The sequence below is a fragment of the Rhododendron vialii genome, chromosome 5a, assembly GCF_030253575.1.
Source record: "Rhododendron vialii isolate Sample 1 chromosome 5a, ASM3025357v1".
Lineage (NCBI taxonomy): Eukaryota > Viridiplantae > Streptophyta > Magnoliopsida > Ericales > Ericaceae > Rhododendron > Rhododendron vialii.
Window position 1 is genome coordinate 25,097,232 of NC_080561.1, and position 15,131 is coordinate 25,112,362.

General features: G+C 39.0%; 2 protein-coding genes across 2 annotated transcripts; both read right to left on the minus strand.

Annotated features, from left to right (window-relative positions):
- Nucleotides 1-3,049: 3,049 nt before the first annotated feature.
- On the minus strand, nt 3,050-5,457 carry LOC131325735 (uncharacterized). Its single transcript, XM_058358151.1, has 2 exons — nt 5,080-5,457; nt 3,050-4,507 (listed from the first exon to the last, which is right to left on the minus strand). Exon 2 carries the CDS (start codon nt 3,882-3,884, stop codon nt 3,534-3,536), a length of 351 nt encoding a protein of 116 aa, XP_058214134.1. The 5' UTR covers nt 3,885-4,507; nt 5,080-5,457; the 3' UTR covers nt 3,050-3,533.
- A 5,387-nt stretch (nt 5,458-10,844) lies between these two features.
- Nucleotides 10,845-12,996, minus strand: LOC131326995 (transcription factor MYB61-like). Its single transcript, XM_058359938.1, has 3 exons — nt 12,780-12,996; nt 12,512-12,641; nt 10,845-11,924 (listed from the first exon to the last, which is right to left on the minus strand). The coding sequence occupies exons 1-3, from the start codon at nt 12,910-12,912 to the stop codon at nt 11,045-11,047; spliced, it is 1,143 nt and encodes a 380-aa protein (XP_058215921.1). The 5' UTR covers nt 12,913-12,996; the 3' UTR covers nt 10,845-11,044.
- Between the last annotated feature and the right edge of the window lie 2,135 nt (nt 12,997-15,131).

Sequence of the window (15,131 nt, forward strand, 5' to 3'; positions counted from 1 at the left end):
TTGAAATATTAAATATTAATTCAATAATTAGTTAGATTAATGTGTATAATTGATATTGCTTAGAAAATCATATTCGAAATATATTATACTTTAGAGATATACATTCATCCCTTATCCTTCCTATTTAAGCCCTAACTAGAATCCTATTGGAACTAAACCTCCACTTCCCTCTCACACTCCATCACCCCTCTATCTCATCCCCTCTTTTTGTGCAAAACCAAACCCTCTTTCCAATCCCCATTTATTCAGCTGAGAGAGAGAGGAGAGAGAGACACAATTACTCCTCCATCCTTTTTATTCCCAAAAATGCTACTTGCACAACCGTTGTGTGCGTAATTCTGACCGTCCAGATGTATTTGGATGGTCTAGATTTTAAACAAACTCTTCCAAGAAAAAGTCTAACTTTTATGGGAAAGAGTTTGAGTGAATTGTGATCATTTATTACAGCAATGGACGGCTAGAGATTGGTTGTGTGTTGTGTTTTACACAACCGTTGTGTGTGTAGCACTTTTGTTTTATTCCGGGGGAGGAGAGATTCGAAGCCTTTAACCTTTTGTTTTGTAACTTTTGTTCTTCCTTTCCTTGTTTTATTTTTATTTTTATTTTTTTCCTGTTTGTAATCCCTAACCAAGAAAGAAACAAATCTTTCCAACCTCACTACTATTTTGCCAAGAAGAAAGGAGGAAAAAGAAGAAGAAAGAAAGGAGGAGGGGAGATCCACCATTGCCACCATCACGCACTGTCATACTATTTTTTTTTTTTTTAAATTCACTCTTAGCTTGAAACTCCAAGGATCAAGGTAGATTTTTTTTTACCCCTTAACTCTAAGTATATTATGAAATTTTTATGTGTTATATTATCTGGGCAGGAACCCAATTGACACAACATATATTTTAAGAAAAACAGTCAAAACCCATACTCGATGTCGCGGCCGCAACCCATGGACCTCATGGCTGCTATCTTCGATACCGCATTCGAAATGTTTGTCTTGAACAGTTCTGTTTTTAAGTTCTTAAAGTTGATTAGTGATCATTCATGAGATGGGTTGTTAGTTGTTACTATTAAATTATTATTTACTGATCCATGATTGTTTGGTACTAGATTAAATTGTACTAAAATGTGGACCGCATAAAAACATGTTATTATGTTAGGTTGACACTTGTATAAAAAAATTGATTTGTACAATATATAGAATTCGAGCTTATAGTATCTTGTTTTAAAACTACATGGGAAATAGACTTAATAGAATAACCATAAGTTAAATAAAATAGATTATCATTATATTATTAAAAGCAATAGCCATTGGGAGGATATAGAGTAAAACAAAGAATTTAATAGAAATGATAATCTGTAGTTTAGTTAGCTTCGGTGATAACTAGTAAGTTTATAAAGAAAATATTAATACACTGGGATTGTAAGTTTTGTGCCAATCCGTGAATAAAAAGATTTTGTAAATGAAAGAGAAAGTAGTTTAAAATAAGTTACTCCCTTCGTCCCTATTTAATTGTCCACTACGATTTTGCGTTCACTTTCAACGGCTTATATCTCTCGACGTATATTGCTAAAATATGCAATATGGATCTTGTTTGATAGATCTCAATTTTTTCTATAAGACAATGATTTCAAAAATATAAAACATAAAATACGTCGAGATGTGCTACGTCGAGATGTGCTAAAATATATTGTTAAACAAAAATGCTACTTGCACAACCGTTGTGTTGATTGTGTGCGTAATTCTGACCGTCCAGATGTATTTGGACGGTCTAGATTTTAAAAAAACCCTTCCAAGAAAAAGTTGAACTTTTATGGGAAAGAGTTTGAACGAATCCTGACCATTTATTACAGCAATGGACGGCTAGAGATTAATTGTGTGTTGTGTTTTACACAACCGTTGTGTGTGTAGCACTTTTGTTTATTAAAACCTTAAATTTCCAAATCATGTTCTATTTTTAAGAAACCAACTTTGTTAAACTACTAGAGTAATCCTAGGGCTTCTGAGATAACTTAAATCCTCAAATGGGTCTAGGTTCTGATTCGTCATGGAACTCAACACAAATCCAATTAGGAGTAGTTTATGTGTATTTCTTGTGCCGTTAGAACTCTTGATAATGCTTCATCGATTCGTGTGCAATTGCTCTTCTGTGAAACCAAATCGAGATTGTGGAATGTTAGTTTGGAATTGAGCTCATTGGAGATATGTACACGATAGTTCAGTTAGCCTGTATATGTGGTGGTATTATGATATGTTTACTTGTCATTTGAAATGATTGCTTTGTTGATTGAACTGAGAACGTGGAAAGGACATTAGAGATATTGGAGGAGTTGTGTACTTAGAGAACTTTGTTCCAATTCTTTTTTAATTTAATAACAGTCACTATATCCTTATGGTAATGGTGGTGGAGGTGGTGTGGTGGAGTGGTACGTGGGAGCAGTGTTCTAAAAGGCGGGATTAATTGCCGATTAATGGGCGATTAATCGGAAATTTGGGCTGACCGATGAGATTAATGGCTAAAAGGTTGAATTAGGCGGCTAGAAGATTAATCGGACTTTGGCGGCGATTAATCGCCGCTTAATTGGTCGGCGTGTAGGCGGCGATAGGCGATTAATCGATTCATGGGCGATTAATCGGCTAATGGGCGATTAGGCAAGGTAAATCTGAATTTTTAGAAAACGAAGGGGGTAACTGTTATACTCATACCAGGTTATTTAGGGCTTCGAATTACTGTGTTAGGGCTCTCATTCGATCAGCCTCTCGTCGATCTGGGTCTGGGAAGAAACCCAGTCATCGCCTACTGCCGACGCCAGTTCATCGACGATCGCCTCTCATCACCGACACCGGTCATCGCCGACGCTAGTCATCGCCGACGCCTTTCATCACCATTCACCGCCACTGTGCCTCATTGTTGATTGCTGTAACTCTCGATCCCTCTCTCTTGATCCCCCTCTCTCTTTGTAATCTCTCTCTCTCTCTCTTTGTGTGTAATTTCTCCGCCCCTCTCTCTCTCTCTCTGTGTAATTTCTTGACCCGCCCCGCCCGCCCCCCCCCCCCCCTCTCTGTAGTGAGTAGTATTTTTTTTTACAAAATTTAACACTTGAGTCTGAGTAGCAGAGTAGTGTAGTATTGTAAATTTATGGTTTGGACCGTTTGGTGTAGGCCGTAGCCGTGTAGACCGGTAGACGTGTAGTAACTAGTAAGTATTGATGGTAGAGAAGATATATCACATCAACTAGAAAAACTGTGATTATTGATGATAGGGAGGTTGTAGAATATTTAAAAAAAAAAAAAACCGACTAATTGCTAAAAGGCGATTAATGGCCGATTAATAGGTCTCGAAGCTTGAAGGTGGTCGGCCGCCCGCCTAGCGCCGAGCGCTTTTTGGAACATTGCGTGGGAGTGGTGGTGTAGTGATGGTAGTGGTGGTGGAGTGGCGGTGATGGTGGTGATGGTGGTGAAGTGGTGGTAGGAGCGGTGGTGGTGGTGTAATGATGGTGGTGGTGGTGGTGGTGGTGGTGGTGGTGGTGGAGTGGTGGAGCTAGTGGTGGTGATATGATGGTGGTGGTGGTGGTGGTTGTGGTAAAGTGGTGGTGGTGGTTGGTGGAGTGGCAGTGGCGGTGGAGTGGTGGTGATGGTGGTGGAGGTGGTGAAGTGGTGGTAGGAGCGGTGGTGGGGTGTAGTGATGGTAGTGGCGGTGGTGGTGGTTGTGGCGGTAGTGGTGGAGTGGTGGTGGTGGAGTTGTGTAGGTGGTGGTAGGAGCGGTGGTGGTGGTGGTGGGTAGATGTGTCAAACGGCACATCACAGCCCGTTTAACTCCGTGCTTCGTGCCGGCCCGTTTACAGTATTTACTCAAATCGTGTCGTGCCATGCCATTTGGCAATCGTGTCATGCCGTGCCGGTCCGTTTACTTAAATCGGATCGTGTCGTGCCGTGCTGTTTGCCAATCGTGTCGTGTCGTGCCGACCCATTTTCTTAAATCATGTCGTGTCGTGCCGACCCATTTTCTTAAATCGTGTCGTGCCGTGCCGTTTTCAATCGCGTCGTGTCGTGCTGGCCCATTTTCTTAAATCGTGTCGTGCCGTGCTATTTTCGATCGTGTCAAGACTTGCCGGCTTGTTTACTTAGTCGTGTCGGGTCCGAGCCGTTTTAAGTCGTGCCATTTTAAATAAATTCCTTCAATGATGGATGATGATAATGTCCTGTACAAGTTGAATAATGAGAAATAATCCCAGGATTTGGATTTTGTTTAGTCCTTTGTCTTGGAATTTATTTGGGAAGCTTGTGTTGGTACTACAAACATAATACTATGCATTAGTACATTACAACACCGAATTTTACACAAGCTAGATTCAACTGAAAGTGCACTGCTTTTTAGTTTATCTTGCTCGAATCATCAACAACTGACCCATGACACCCGTTACTTCTAAACTGCAAAATGCACGGCTTGATTTCATCATCCAAGTCAGAGTTTAAATCCTCATTGTCAAAATGAATGTTTTCAGGATCCATCTCCTATAAAAAAATTGAAAACAAAACAAAGAAAATTAGAACAAAATATCGGATCTGGCCATTTCTGGGAGAGTGAAAATTAGTACTAATTACTAAATATAAGAAAGTAACAAAATAAAACTAGAGAGAATAAAACTTAAATATAAGCTTTTACTAACACACAAATAAATTAGTTTTGAATTTCAACCAACATTTTTTTTTATCGACTATATGTCTATCCCTTTCTTCAAAAATATACTATGAGGGGGAAATGGCATGAAAAGAACTTTTTCTTTCTCTGTGATAACAACCGAAGCACCAATGGATATGGAACGAAATACAAAAAATTATCCTGTTGATGATAGCTGTCTTTTATTTAATTTTGGGACAACCAGAAACCACAAGTCCACCACCACATCTCTAATCCTAATTTGCTTCCATTCTGTGCTACTACTATTTTTTATTATCTTTAAAAAATATCAGATCTGTAAGATGGAATCAACCCCGATCACATGCATTTGACGATCCAAACCCTAAACAAAAATATCAGATCTGTAACATCTGTTCACGTCTGGAGAGGGAAGTTAGAGAGGTACCTGTTGACGTGTGGAGAGGGAAATATCAGATCTGTTGATGTCTGTGACCAGAAACGGAAACTCGCCGTACGTGTCTGTCACCGGAAACGACCTCAGCCGTCGAGTTTCAGAGACAAATCGCTGAACGTAATGGAGGGTTTGACTCGTTTGAGTCGGGCAAACTCGGGCAAACTCGACTAGGGAGAGAGAGAGAGAGAGAGAGAGAGAGAGAGAGAGAGTCGTTGAGAGTGAGAGATAGGTGAGAGGTCAGAGCAGAGAGCCGTTGAGATTGAGAGAGAGATGTTGAGTTTGAGAGAGTGAGAGACAGAGACGACTTGAGAGAGAGAGAGAGACAAAGAGTGGGCTGTATCTTGCTAGGGCTTCATCTCATTGTATTTATACTAGTATCAGATCATGTGCATTAGTCGCACCATAAGGAATGTGCACTCAATAATGGAAAGTTCTCTCAAAGTCCAATAATGCATCACTCGAGGGCCGCCCGAGCCATTTTTTGAATATCGGAACCGTCTACCTTTTTATGTGAGAGTGATTATATCATTCATGCAAAAAATGAAGTAAATTGGTTATCGTTATATACTTGATCGCACATAACAAAAAATCTCCTATAAATGAATCTACGCCCCGATGAAGGGGCTTCCAAAACCCAACAGACCCGAAAATTTGCAAGAATGATTAAAACACCAAGAATAACAAAATGAACGGTATGGATCATCGTAATCGTGTTGCGTTTATGTGGCTAGCGTACATTAGACTATAGCAGAATACCTTGGTATAGAACCAAGTAAGTTCAGTGTATAAATTTGAATGGTAGCTGTAAACTCATTTTTTCGAATATTCGATCTAAACCATTACGATTTAACGTCTTATCAAATTTATCATTCTCACCTGAATAGGTAATAAATGGATGTCGGAAACCACGTGATCGGAACACATTCGGTGCTTCCAGAGGCATTAAAGCCCTATAATGCACTACTTGAGGGCCGCCTAAGCTATTTTTTAAAAATTGGAACCATCTAACTTTTATGTGGGAGGGATTAGATCATCCATGCCAATAATCAAGTAAAATGATTATCGCTACATACTTGATCGGACGTAAAAAAAATTCAATCAAACAATGAATCAGCGTGCCGATGAAAGAACTTTCAAAATCCGATGCACAAAAAAATTTGATCCCATGATTAAAACACTAAGCACAACAAAATGAACGCATTGAATGGTATCGATCGTTGTGATTGCGTTGCGATTGTGTGGCTACTGCTTTGATGGCCTCGTTTTTATATAATAGAGCTACATATTATATACTAATTTTTCAAATTTATAACAGAAGTTAATTGGTGGCATAGTGGTTTGTTTGTGTATGAAAGAACCTAGGGACCTGGATTCAAGTCCTAGTCCAGGCTGTCCATCCAACTCCTTTATGTTTTTTTCCCCTTATTTCTACAATGTATTTTTTTTTTGAGACTTTTTTTCTTATTTCTCGTTAGATTTGGAGTAAATAATATACAACTCTTGCACATTTCCTTTCGTATTAAATTACCCTTACACCATAAATATTTTGATAAGTTTTTTTTATTTTACTCGTTAACTTGTAATGTTAAATTTACATACCAAAGGTCCAAAGCCTATTCACTAACAACAAAAAAATACCAAATAAAAATTGATAATTTTTAAAGGTAAAAAATTGATTTTTTAAAAACATGATTTTTTTAAGAAATTGTTTTTTTTTAAATTAAATATCTTAGATGTTTAAAGGTAAACAAATATTTTTTACCGAATAAAAATTGTTTAATTTTTTTTTAAATTAAAAAAAGCCATTTGGCTTTTTATTTTTATTTTTTTCTATGCCTCATGTCGTGCCCTTTCGTGCCCGTCTCGTGCCGTGTCGTGCCCATGCCCATGCCCGTGCCCGGCTAGAACCGTGCCGTGCCCGTGCTATGCCGCCCACTTCCGTGTTCGTGTCGTGCCCCGGGCCCATTAAGATCGTGCTGTGTCGTGCCGTGTCAGGCCGAGACCGTGCCTGTGACGTGCCGTGCCGCCCCATGCGCGTGCCGGCATGACCCATTTGAAACCTCTAGTGGTGGGAGTGGTGGAAGTGGTGGTGGGAGTGGTGGAAGTGGTGGTGGAGGTGGTGGAGTTATGGAGCTAGCGGTGGTGGTGATGGTAGTGGAGGAAGTGGTGGTGGTGGTGGTGGAGGTGGTTGTGGTTGTGGTGGTAGTATGATGGTTGAATGTAAGTACACAAAAATTCAGCCAGAATTAAGTAGCTCAAAGCTACTTAATTTTTTTCAACTTTTTAGCCTATATTTTAAGTGGTACTTAATTTGTTAAGCAATGTAAAATATGTTATCAAACCTACTGAATCACTTATTGCTTAATTGATTCAGTTTTAAATGTTGAATTTAGGTTATCAAACAAGCCCTTAGAAAATGGCAAAAGTGGATATATGGTTTTGTCCTTCACTTATCAAAATTAACAACAACAAAAAAAAAAACCGTTAATATGGCCATCCATTTTTTGGAACGGATGGTGTAATTACTATTAGCAACACCGCACCACGTTCCTTCAAAACCACTGAAAAATCTGTTTGATCGTCAATTTCAGGGTCCTAAGATTTACCCGGCAAGTTAGCCAGCCCAACCCAGACACATGATTATTAAAAAAAAAGCAATATAAAGTAGGAGTGCTTTTCTTGTGGCAGACTTTTGTGTAATAATGCTCCAATAGATTGTAGTAGTAAAACTTACCACACAAAATGTCATTTACTTGCAAGGAATGATATTTGACATCGGTTTTTACGGAAAAGTGAAGACAACAGGAATCAAATTTGTAACATCTTATGAATGGCAAGATTCTTCTTAATAAGGCACCCCTTATCCCTCATTTTTCCGCCATCCACATTTCTTATCTTCCAAGCAAACATAGAATCTTTTTTTGTCCCCTCGCTCTTTAGGGAGACATTATTCAATGCCTCGATGCCTCATGTCTCTTCTTTACCATACATTGATGATGTGGAGCTCATACAATTACTATTGTGCCCCACAACAATGTGTGGTGGTGAAAGAACATAGGCACGACATGACTAGGGATGTCGATTTCCTCTTTCCCACCCTCGCCTCTGACCTCATTGCCCTTATCTGATTGGGTATTTTCCATCGGATATGGAAATAGCATCAGATGATATTTGCTTCTCCCGCCCCATTTTATCTATGTTCATTTCATTTCGTTACATATGATAAGAGTAAAATACCAAATAATGAATCAATATTCTATTTTCTTGTCAAATCTCTTCGAAGAGAACAAAATTAACAAAAGTTACAACAGTGATCGAATGGGGACCGACTTGCTCTGCCACCTTCCCAATTTTCCCGCTCCAACTCGTACTTTGCCCTGATAGGGTGGGGATGAGCTAGGGACTATATTTTGATTCTGCACCTGCCCCATTGCTATCCCTATATGGAACGGTGCTCCAGGGCACTGAATGAATTTTCCTCTATGGGGTATCAGCATCAAGATGTGTCCCTCAGAGGGACCCCTTGCCTCTGTTCCTCCCAGAAGTGGTTAATGTAGAGTAGCAGAGGAAAACTGTGTGACGCATCTTTCACACTTGATAAAAGGCATGCATTTCGTGGCCTTCCAATTCACTTTAGATGTCCCAATCTCCTCATAACTGGATTGAACCTCTTGCTTCGTCGGTGCTTCATAACCTATATGTTTAATTGTACATATTGATTTGATGCGATTTATGTATGGAAGGAAAAATGGAAAAAAACAAAAAAACAACAAAAAAAAAAACAAACAAATGCATAATTAAGAAAACAGTTGCGAATGGTGTCTCGAATTCAATCAGTTTTATATTAATAACCTTGATGTGCCGCCCAGCTTTATTAATATGCAAAGCCCGATCGGACCTTTTCTAGGGTAATTTCGACCCAGTTAGTACTCCAAGGATTTCCTATAGAAAGGGCCTTTCGGCGACTTCTTGGTTTAAGTACGAGAGTGATTTTCAAGTATTGCAGCTTTTGTATAATCCTCTCGTCTTCCAAAATATAACCTATTGATCTTTGCCCGTGGACGTACGCAAATTGTAAAGTCGAATCACATATATTCTTGTGTCATTTGCAATTGCTTTATTTTTTTTTTTTCCCCCTGGATTTAGTGATATATCATAAAGATTCATGACGAAAGGAAGTAATGAAGCACAAAGGTCAAAAAATTTCCCAATTTTTCAGTGATCTTCGTATCTAATGTTCGTTGATAATCTTGCCTTAAAAATTATGATCCAAATATAGACTAGACCCAATATTGAAGTCTTGAAAACCAAGGGACACGTTATCTTTCTTTATTTGAGAGAAAGTTATTTATTCATTTGCTTTCTCATGTTGATTAACAGTCTACGTCTCTCTTTATTTGGTGTGGGGTTTCCTTCCTAATTTTCCATTTGGAAAGTGATTTAGAGGTACATGCTTTACAGGTATTAATTAAGATGGTGTAAATTAAAACTAAAGTGGTACAAGAAGTCAACAATGTCTATTGTCTTCAAAATCTCAGTTAGTTTAACAGATAGGGGAAGTGGTTTAAACTAATTTAGGACTATCAAATATGAACATATCCTTTGTCTATGAGATAGTGATAGGCTGATAGCCAATAGCCACCCCCATTCAAGAAAAATATATGGTTTCTTGATAGGAGTATTTTATTGGGAACATAAGGTGTTTCGTGCCTGTTTTACTTGCATTCATCTCAGACGAACTCTTATAACTCCTCTCATAGCAAGGCCTGAATCTTGGAGTTGAGGACACCACTTCTAGGCCTTTTCATCTACTTTGCATTTTGAAGTTAAAGAGATGGTAGGGTTGAAAGTGATGAAAGTATTCCAGGAACCTAAACAGATCACCCTCTCTGAATTTTGTTAATTTCTAGATATGCTAGCCACCCAAAAAATAGAATTAGACTATAGTTAACCTTAAAGCAGTCCACAACACAACACAACACACCACAACTGAATCTAAATCTACCCGGCCTCATCCATATATAATATTGTTTTTTCAAGGCGAAAGTTGATTGTGTTCACGTGCATGTCACGTTTGCTCAGTGGGACTAGTAGAGGAGGGATATATATATACACGCTCGGATTGATAGCAATCCAAAGTAATAGTTAGCAGATTATCAATACCACATGCCTTACATATTCCTTACTCCGTGCATGCAACGCTTCCTTCCTCCCCGATTATTTCATAAAACAATTGTAAATCTTGTCTCAAGATATTTGTAATCCAATCCCATGTACGTCTGACCTCATATATTAAATTGTTTTCTCAAGTAAAAAAGAAGACCCCGGTTGGATGTGGAACGGCTAAAACCTGGTACGTCCACTAATCATTATTCGAGTGTAGACCGGTGCGGTGAAGTTGTTCAAATGTCGCGTTTGCTTGGCTGGACTACTAGATGAGTGGTATAAATACATGCAGATAGTGTCTGGAGTAATAGTAAGCAAATTACCAATACCACTTGCCCTATTGCCAATCAAACCTCACGAGATTTGTAACACAATCCCATGTCTAATCCACAGAACCGGCCTTGAGCTAAAAGCCCAAGGTGTGACCCTTTTAGGTTCCTAAAAAATTTATGAATTTTAGGAGCCCTTCTCTTTGCTACCCCTAGTAATAGTCCAAAAAAGAGACTCAACTTTAATTTTTCGCATTAAGCCCCGGAAGCTAATCCAACCAATCAGGCACCAAAACCAAAACAGTGTAAAAAAACACAACATATTCAAACATGAATTTTTATTCTGTATCTCTTACCATGTTCCATTGACAAAAGAGATAGAGCATAAACTTTGTTTCCATCACAAACAGATTGTATAAAAAAGGCTGAGAATTCTGTATCATGCCTATTTACAGAAACAAGAAAAACTGTAATATTTTTTCTCCACCTTTTCAATCAGAGGCTCCCAAGCCAAACACAAGCTAAGAAATTTGCCTATAATTGGCAGAAAGTCTCTGGAAATTCCTATCATATATGCTTCCACCTTCTAAAGATTGTTGTTGTTGCTGCTGATTCTGATCCCAATTAGTACTCAACACCTCCGTTGCGAACTCCGTTTGGTTCTGAATTGTGAAGAATGGGGTTTGAACATATTCAGGCCATTTGATTTCTTCCGGTTCCCCTTTGAAAGCGTGAATCTCCGGTTCTTTTTCGGATTTTACACAATTTTCTAATCCCCATGGAAAATTTTGGCTTTGCAATTCAATGCTGTTATTGCTTCCATTGCTACTACTGCCATTGGTGCTGAATGCACAATTGTTCCAACTGTGGTGCACCCCATTGATATCAAGACTAGAGCTTATGAAAGGATGATTAGTGGGGAGAATTGGACTTGAAATGGAAGGGAAAAAAGTGGTGTTTGGATTGAGGAACAGAGAGGTGTTTGGATTTCCAGAATCATAACTCAAATGCTGGAAATTGAAATACCCCGGATTTCCACCGGTGGAGGAGCTTTCATGGGAGGAAACAAACCTGTCTAGGAAGAATTCATCAGTCGTCGATGGGGTTAAATTGGTCAAATTACTGCTGTTGTTGCTTGAGTGCTTAGTGTTTGGACTTGGATATTTTCTCTCCATTGCCTTGTCTGAATTCCCTGCATCAATAATTGTGACTTTTTCACTGAGTTTCTCATTGGTGGTGTTGGATTCAGATTCCCCCTCTTCATTTTCGGCCTCAGAAATCGGCTTGTGAGTGTTTGGATCAATTCCTCTAAGCTTAAGCTTCTTCTTGATAGAGGAATTCCACAGATTCTTTATCTCATTATCGGTTCTCCCCGGTAATTGAGCTGCAATCTGAGACCATCTGGTGAAGCAAGCAGGGCAGGACAATTTTTAGTGAAAACTGTTTTTGAAAACAAAAACAGAACACCTATCGCTTCGCATTCGTTTTCATTAAACATCCTTTTGGTTTTCTCAGAAAATGGGTTGTTTTCGAAAAGAAATTCGGTATAAACGTTTTTGAAAAGTAAGGTTTTCCGTGTTTTCCAGAAGATAAAAACGAAAACGATACCAAACGAGTCAATACCCTGCCTGTCGCCAAACAAAACTATAAAACACAATTCGAAAGGCTCTGGACGTGGTTCTGTCCGGAATAGTGTTTTAAAGCTGTGTTGGTATAGTCTCTTTGCTATGAGTACGTCACTCTTTGCATATATGACAGTTTATAGAAACTGTTTTTGAAAATAAACCAAAATCCATCATCTTGATAAGGTATTCTTTTTGGATGAAATGGTTTTCAAGAACTTGAGAAAATGTTTCTACTAGTTTTTCTAAGAATTGGGTTGTTTTCATAAGCAAACTCCGCAAAAGGGTTTCGGAAAACTTTTCAAGAATTACGTCTTTTGAAAGGAGAAAACAGAAAACAAAAGCGTTACCGAATAGGGTAGCTACCTGTTGCCCAGAAGTGAATGGAGTTCAATAATCAAATTCTCCTCTTGCTGTGAAAATGTTCCTCTTTTCAAATCTGGCCTTAGGTAATTTATCCACCTCAATCTACAACTCTTCCCACACCTCTGCAAACCTGTTGACAGCATTTTAATCGTACAACAAACTTAAATATTGGAGTATTGAATACCCTTTTTACTGGCATTTGATAAAATTACCAAAAAGCCAATGAACAAAACACACAAGAGAGGAGGAGAGGAGTACTACTAGCTACCTGCTAGTTTAGGCACAGAGCTCCAACACCCATGTCCATATTGGGAAATATGCTTCATAAGTTTCTCATCTTCCTCTGGGGACCATAGCCCTTTCCTTAGTTTCTGCTTGTAACAGCATGAGTGCCTCCCCATGTGGAGTGGCAGATGTGATGAGAGAGAGAGAGAGAGAGAGAGAGAGAGAGAGAGAGAGAGGTGATAATGAGGTTGAGAAAATGAAATGGGAAGACTAGTAGGAAATCAAATTATTAATAGGGGGAGGAACCTCAAAAGAGAAGGGGCCGGGGTCACATTCAAGAGGGGTGACTCAATATTGTCGCTTTTTTAATAATCTTTTTAGTATCAATTTGGTTTTTATTTAATTTGTTTACAATTTTTTTTATCAAGGTTTTGTTTTCTTTGAAAATGTGAAAATTAGCTTCAATAATCTGACCTTTTTTTATCCTTGTATCTATTAGAGGTTTTGGAAATAATGAGTTTGACAGCACTGGTGGGGCAGATTGACAGAGAATTAGTATTTTTGAAAGAGTGCTCTTCCGTTCAAAGGGAAAAAAAAAAAAACACAAGAGTACTCTTTATTTTCAGAGGCTAAAATCAATAAAAGTAAGGTTCATGATAAAAAGTCATATATGGACTTTGAAGTTAGTATAGTGGATTTTAAATAGGAAAACGATGTTACATAACGGCTATATTTCACGTGAATAATGTAGAATATCATTATGTAAAGTAGAACAGATGCGTTGATTCTAAACAAAATATAGGATACAACACACGGGTGAAACTTCAAAAAGTATGTAACTTTGTTGTGTATTATATCTGAATAAACTAGTTTAGTGGTTGGTAATAAGAAATACTCCGTAAGTAATATCTTAAGAAGTCATATCTCTCATAATAAACCTCAATCACAGAACAGATTATAGTACAAATTTGTATTTGTCTTAAGAGTGTTTGAAAAGATATTTTCAGGAGGGCATAAGTTGAAATTTCAAGAATGAAAAATAAACATTGGTATAAAAACCTATTCATCCCATTTGATGTGTTTCAGAGAGTTGAGGGAGCATTAAGTGTTGTAGGGAGGTATTCCCGAACAGGTGCAAAATGAGCCCGAGCACGGTCAACAAAGGGTCAACACACTGTGGACCACTGATATGAGAAGTCAATGGTCCAGAGAGGTTGTACAATTCTCGGTACAATAACATGAGACGTTATTGGACCAGATACAAGGAAAATGACATGAGATGCCACTGTTTATAGAAACTTGTTCGGCAAGAGAGAGTCGAACAAGTGGAGAGTTCCTTACAAAGGATATGGTTCAAATTGTTTCCTTAGGACCAGTAACACGTGAGGTAATTGGTCCAGGCCATCTGTTCGGCCATGAGATGGCCGAACAGAGAGAGAAGTCCTATTTGAGGGAACATTCTCGAAGGGTCCAGAATCACTGATATTCAGTTAAAGGATGAGATCCCAAGAATATAGGATCTAAGAAAGATACCCAACGAATATGGGATGTTCGGCTTGATATGGAAAAGAGTCCTACAAGGATTAAGGTAATGAACCGATAAAGGAAACGAGAATCCTTGATATCCTGGGATTCCTATACGAGTTAGGAATTCTAGGGCAACACGGATGCTTGGCCAGCAAGCATACGCAAATCTATAAATAAGAGGTAAACCTAGAGGAGAAAGGTACGCAATACACTGCATTCTTATTGCTTTCCTACTGATAATTAGGGTTTGATTGCTAGTACGTGATACTAACAAAGGCATCGGAGGGCCTTTGCCACGAGAGGCAAAGGTGCGCTCACTCCTTGTCTGTTTTGCAGGATAAGGGTTTCTCTGACGAATTAGGGTTACGTTCAAGAGGCACGTGGAGCCGCTGCATTCCAGTGCTGTTCAAAGCACTACTTGAATTTATCCACCTACAATTGGCGCCGTCTGTGGGAAACGAACGAGTTCCCTTTGAAATACGACCATGGTGGAAGTAGAGCCAGCAACGCCACACGACCCGAAGGATGTGCTAATTGGAGGAGGGGATAAGTCTCCACCCGGGGCTCCGAGAAAGCCCGAAGGAGGACACAGAAGGACCACGAGTAAGGGCCACCCCCTTACTATCCATGGCAACTCCAGAAATAGAGATGGAGAGACGGCATCGAAGTCCACGAGAAGGACTAAATCCCATCGAGGGGATGAATCGATTGCACACTCCAGGAGTATATACCGTAGCGAAGACGTTCTTGATAAGAAGAGACAAGAAATCGAGGAGTATGCTCGTTTGATCAAAAAACGAGAACATGAGATCAGAGAATTAGAGAAAATCAAAGAACATCCAGAGGACTCTGGACTATCTCGAAGAAA